This window comes from Herpailurus yagouaroundi, unplaced genomic scaffold (assembly GCF_014898765.1).
Source record: "Herpailurus yagouaroundi ecotype Mexico unplaced genomic scaffold, PumYag 410, whole genome shotgun sequence".
NCBI lineage: Eukaryota > Metazoa > Chordata > Mammalia > Carnivora > Felidae > Herpailurus > Herpailurus yagouaroundi.
The window spans coordinates 1,512,449-1,517,314 of NW_024412627.1; the positions used below are offsets into that span (position 1 = coordinate 1,512,449).

The 4,866-nt window shown below is 57.2% G+C and overlaps 1 protein-coding gene across 1 annotated transcript; it reads left to right on the forward strand.

Annotated features, from left to right (window-relative positions):
• Positions 1 to 2,087: 2,087 nt before the first annotated feature.
• CUNH16orf82 (chromosome unknown C16orf82 homolog) lies at positions 2,088 to 4,508 on the forward strand. The gene is given in 2 exon segments (XM_040463630.1): positions 2,088 to 3,051; positions 3,053 to 4,508. Coding segments are annotated over 2 exon segments (816 nt in total). The 5' UTR covers positions 2,088 to 2,383; the 3' UTR covers positions 3,201 to 4,508.
• The last annotated feature ends 358 nt before the right edge of the window (positions 4,509 to 4,866 follow it).

Below are 4,866 nucleotides of genomic sequence, written 5' to 3' on the forward strand. Positions count from 1 at the left end.
TTTCTTTCTTTCTTTCTTTCTCTCTCTTTCTTTCTTTCTTTCTTTCTTTCTTTCTTTCTTTCTTTCTTTCTTTTTCTTTCATATGTCCTAAATAATTTTAACAGCTGGGGGTGGGGCAGAATGCAACTCGGAGGAAGAATTTCCTTCTTTTGGAACAGTTCACCCCTCCAGGCCACGGCTAAGCTTCGTCTTGCTCCCTGCAGACGGTAGAAAGTCCAAGGTCCTGTCATCAGGGACCCAGGTCCATCCCTGGAACCACCTGCTCAAGTGCCAAGTGCACCTGAGAAGGGAGGTACCCACCACCTCTGGCCCCCAGGAATGCCTCTCACTACCCCCGGGACAAGCACTGCCTGCCTGGCAGCCCAATCAGGCAGTCAGGGGCCAGGCTTCGGGGCAGGCTAAGGATGGAATGAGCTTCAACGAGACAGTGCACGCCAGCATCTAGCTAGGTGCCCGGGGTGCAACACGTCCTCCATATCCGGTCATTCTACAGCCTGGCACCGGGCCCAGGAGTTCCCAGTGCCGCGGCCTGCGCTGGGCTGTGCCTCTCAGGGGAGCACACTCACCCCACTGCCCGGTGAGCACACAGGGGCGCTCCAGAGTGAACAAACACGGGTCGTTGGCCAGACGCAGCCAGACAATGGGGCCTCCAGCAAAGAGAACACGGTGTCCATCGCAGGGTCCCAGGGGAGGCTCTGGGATAAGAGAGCTCGCCAGGGGGAACGTTGGGGGCCAGTGGGCACCCTGGAGGGTGATGCTGAGAGCCGGAGGGTTTGTGGTTTCCAAAAAGTGTGTGCATGTTTATATATATTTGCATATGTCTTCATGTGGATATGCTTACATATGCATATACGCATGTGGATATATATTCTTGTGTGCACTCACGTATGCATATTCTTCTGTATTCATATATAAACATACTGTGAATGTATTTGCATCCGTACACATACGTACTTATGTATACATGCATACATATGTACGTATGCACATACACTTGTGTATTTTTTTTTCATGCAAACACCTATACTGTCTTGAATAGAAGGTTCCATGAGCTCGGACAGCGCTGCCACGGTGAACCTAGGGGCAGACCCTAGCCTGGGTGTTTCCTGTCCGCCCGGCTGGGGGAGCTGAGGTTCAGAGAGGTTGAGGTGGTCACGGGATGTCACCCGGGGGGAGGACACGGGAGTGGAACCACAGCAGGCCAGAGTCCCAAGATGGAGAGGGGCAGTCACTCTATTCATGGAGCACCGTCCCCCCGCCTCCCCGTTTTATTTTCCCCACAGCACTTCTGTCGGAAATGAGCCTGTGTGTCCCCCCAACTCTCGACTGTGAGGCCCAGCAAGGAGGGACTGCCCGGCTGTCTGTAGAGGGTCTAACAGAACACTTAGCATTCATTTCTCTTCCACTAATGTTTGTGGAGGGTTTAATCGCCACCACCCATTTGGGGCATCGCTAAGCACGGCTCCGAAGCAGACGAGCTGAGGCTCGAACCCACGCTGATCTCACCTCTGAGACACTAGGCTCTGCCCTTCCTCACAGCCCTTACCACGGTGCATGCCATTCGGCATGCTTCAGAAGGAGGCCGTGCCGTTTCTAGAAGGCCATCCTGCCCCTGACCCAGAGGCTCGTGGACCCCGCAGCTGGCCTTGACCCTGCTCTTCCTCGAGCCCCCAGATACAGCCCCTCAGCAAGCCCTGAGTCCTGCCTTCTAGATGCACCCAGGATCTCCCAGCTCTGCGGCCACTCAATGGTCCGGGCCCTCCCTGTCACTCCCGGATTCCTGCACTGGCCCCACCCAGCTCCTTGTCCCACCCTGCCCACCGGACGTCCCCCCATGCAGCGGCCTGCTCCAACTCCGGTCTGCTCATCACTGCTGACGAGTCTCCAGCAGCTCCCAACTCACCAGGGCCACAGGTCCTAGCCTCCCCAAGAGAATAAGGCCTTGCAAAATCTCTGCCCTTGCAAAGATATTCGAGCAGAGGGAACCAGCAATAAGGAACCGACACATCGAAAGACTTGCAAATTGCACTTAATGCCATAAAGCACATAAGTTAGAAAGTGACATAGAGAATAACAGAGGGGTGTTCTTGTAGAGGCCAGGGACACTTTAGCTGAGGCTTGAAGGCCAAGGGGCTGAGGGAAGAACATTCCAGGCAGAAACTTTTTTTCTTTTTTTGCCAGTGCAAAGTCCCTGTGGCAGGTAAGAGCTCCAAATAAGAAAACAGCCAACATGACCGCACCTCGAGGTGATGAAGGGGTAGGGTGTGATGTGGGACCAGTGACCGATGACATCCTAAAGAAATGCAGCTCAGAAGGGGCTCAGCCAGGAGGCACACCCAGATGTCATGATATGGCAAAGCAGGGGCCACAGGCCCCGTAGGAAATGTCCCCAGGAAGGTGGTCCTTGCCTCTCTCTGGCCATAAGTCCTTTTTCTACCCACCTCCAGCCCCAGCCACTGATGTAACTGGTGCCAGGACAGCATTGTCCTCCCTCCCACACCCACCCCGCCTCATAGACCCGTCACCATGGGAACCAGGCCAGCCAATCAGAACACTGCCCTTTGAAAGGCCACCTTATAAATTGAACTGCCTCTCCCCCAGACAAACCACACCCACCATTCAGAGGCCTCCCAGGGTCCCCTCCCCCTGGATAAACCAGATCACCTGTCCCTCACTTTCCTCCAGGGTACAACAGGGGAGTCTGGACCAAGCTCCAGGCCTCCCATCCCCCAGCTTAGAGCCCCAGTCACCCGCGTGGCCACACCATGACGCAGGAGCCACTCAGGGGCCCCTGAGACTTCTGGGCAGCAACCTGGGAAACGCGTGGAGAAGGGAGAGCGACTTGCTGAGCCTGCGACAGTCCAGCCTGGGGACATGCAGGGACAGTGACACCAGCCTGCTGGACAGCGGGTATGCAGGGGATGAGGAGAACAGCGAGGTCAGCCTGGTGGCCAGGAGACACATCGTGAGGTTGCACAGAAGTCTCAACACCCAGACAGACAGCGCCCAGAGCAGCCAGCCGTGTGCCATCTACTCCCCCAGCCAGATAAGGAGCCAGCCGGGCGCACAGAGCAGACCAGGCTGGAGGGGAAGAGCGACACCAGCCTGCCCAGCAGCGGCATCGGCAGCGGGGCCAGCAGCCTGACCAGCATGAGCTTCATCAGTCTGGGCAGCAGCGCCCTCAACTACCAGGTGAGTAGCGGGCTGTTCAGTTCCACCAGCAGCCTTCCCTCCAGCCAGGCCAGCAGCCGCCAGGGCACGCGGGAGGACGGCGGCGTGCAGACCGGGGTGAAAAGTAACACCAGTCTGCAGGAGGACGGGGCCGGAGGCAAGGCCAAGGCCAGCGACCAAGGTCGGGGGCAAGGCCAAAGCCAGGCCACCGAGGGCGAGCAGCCTGCCCAGACGTGCGTGCCTGCATGAGAAGGCTCACCGGCCACTAGGGTCTTGAAAACTGGACGTGAACCCCCAGCAAGCCCGGACTTTACCCAGAGCGGTTACGGCCAAGCAGACGCCTTTAAAAAGCACCCAGTGCGTCTGAACCTTGGGTGGAGAGCCCCGTTTGTAGCAACGACTGTCGGCGGCAGGGTGACGTGTAGCAAGAACTGTGAAAGGTAAGCACCACCTGCAGTGACCGTCAGCGATCAACGGCACGACCGTCTACTCTGAAGCTGCAGCAGGATCCTGGGGGGCTGGGTCTACCCTCCACTGCGAGCCCCAGCGACGAGCCACCTCTAACAGGATCCGTCAATGGCAAAACCATCTGTATGGAGAACCGTCACTGCGGGATCGCCAGCCAAAACTCATCAGTGGGGACGGTCGCGGTCAGCAGCAAATGCCAGCTCTGTTTTAGAACCATCTGATGTCAGAACCTCCCATGGAGAAACCGTGCGAAGTGGTGAGCACCGTCTACAGTCAACACCAACCGTGATGAGCTCAGGAGAAGCAAGCACCAGCCGCGGCTGGGACCGTCCGCGTCGGGAGCCAGCCGAAGGAAGCACCATCGACGGGAAACCACGACCCTGGGGAGCCGGATCCCTACCAAGCTCTGCAAGATGTGCTGCCTGCGAGAGCCAGAGAGGCTCCGGACGGGGCTCCCTGAGGCCCCGTCCCTGTCTCGATGTGCATCTCCAAGGAGGTAGAGGCGAGAAAGGAGCCCAGACACCTTCTCGGTTGAGATGCTTGGGACTGCTTCCTATGGCAGGACAATGCCATGGTCAATGCTTAACGGTGACAGAAACCAACCCAGCCAAGCATGGCTGGGATGAGACAGCTCTGAGCCGTTTAGCAAAAGTCTCCTGGACGGGTGGGAGGGCTGAGGACACTTGCCTGCCCCTTCTCAGGACCATAAAGCCCTTCCCCGGGGGGGGGGGGCTGACCGTGAAAACCCTGGGGAGGGAGCGTGTCCACGGAGGGGCGGAGGTCAGAACAGTCACGAAGACATCCACTAGGTACCAGAAGGAAAGCTGAGGGGCACCAGAGACAATAAAAAGTGTCTGGAGAGGCTGAAAGGGGGTGAGGTTCGTGTGTGTGTTCCCGGCCGAGGTTACAGAGACAAACTCAGACGCACTAAAGAGCCGTGTTGACAGGAGGGCTTAGCTACCAACTCTGTTACCTCCAGGCTGGTGATGTGGGGGAAAATGCTTACAATTTTGGAGCCTGAGTTTCATCATCTGGAAAATGGGAACGATACCCTCTATGTCATACATAGATAGAAGGGTCATGTGGATTACGTGAAAACGGCTTTTTTAACTTTATTTATTTTGAGAGCGACCGAGACAGAGTGAGTGGGGGAGGGGCAGAGAGAGGGAGAGCGAGAGAACCCAGGTAGGTTCCGAGATGCCAGCACAGAGCCCGACACGAGGCTCA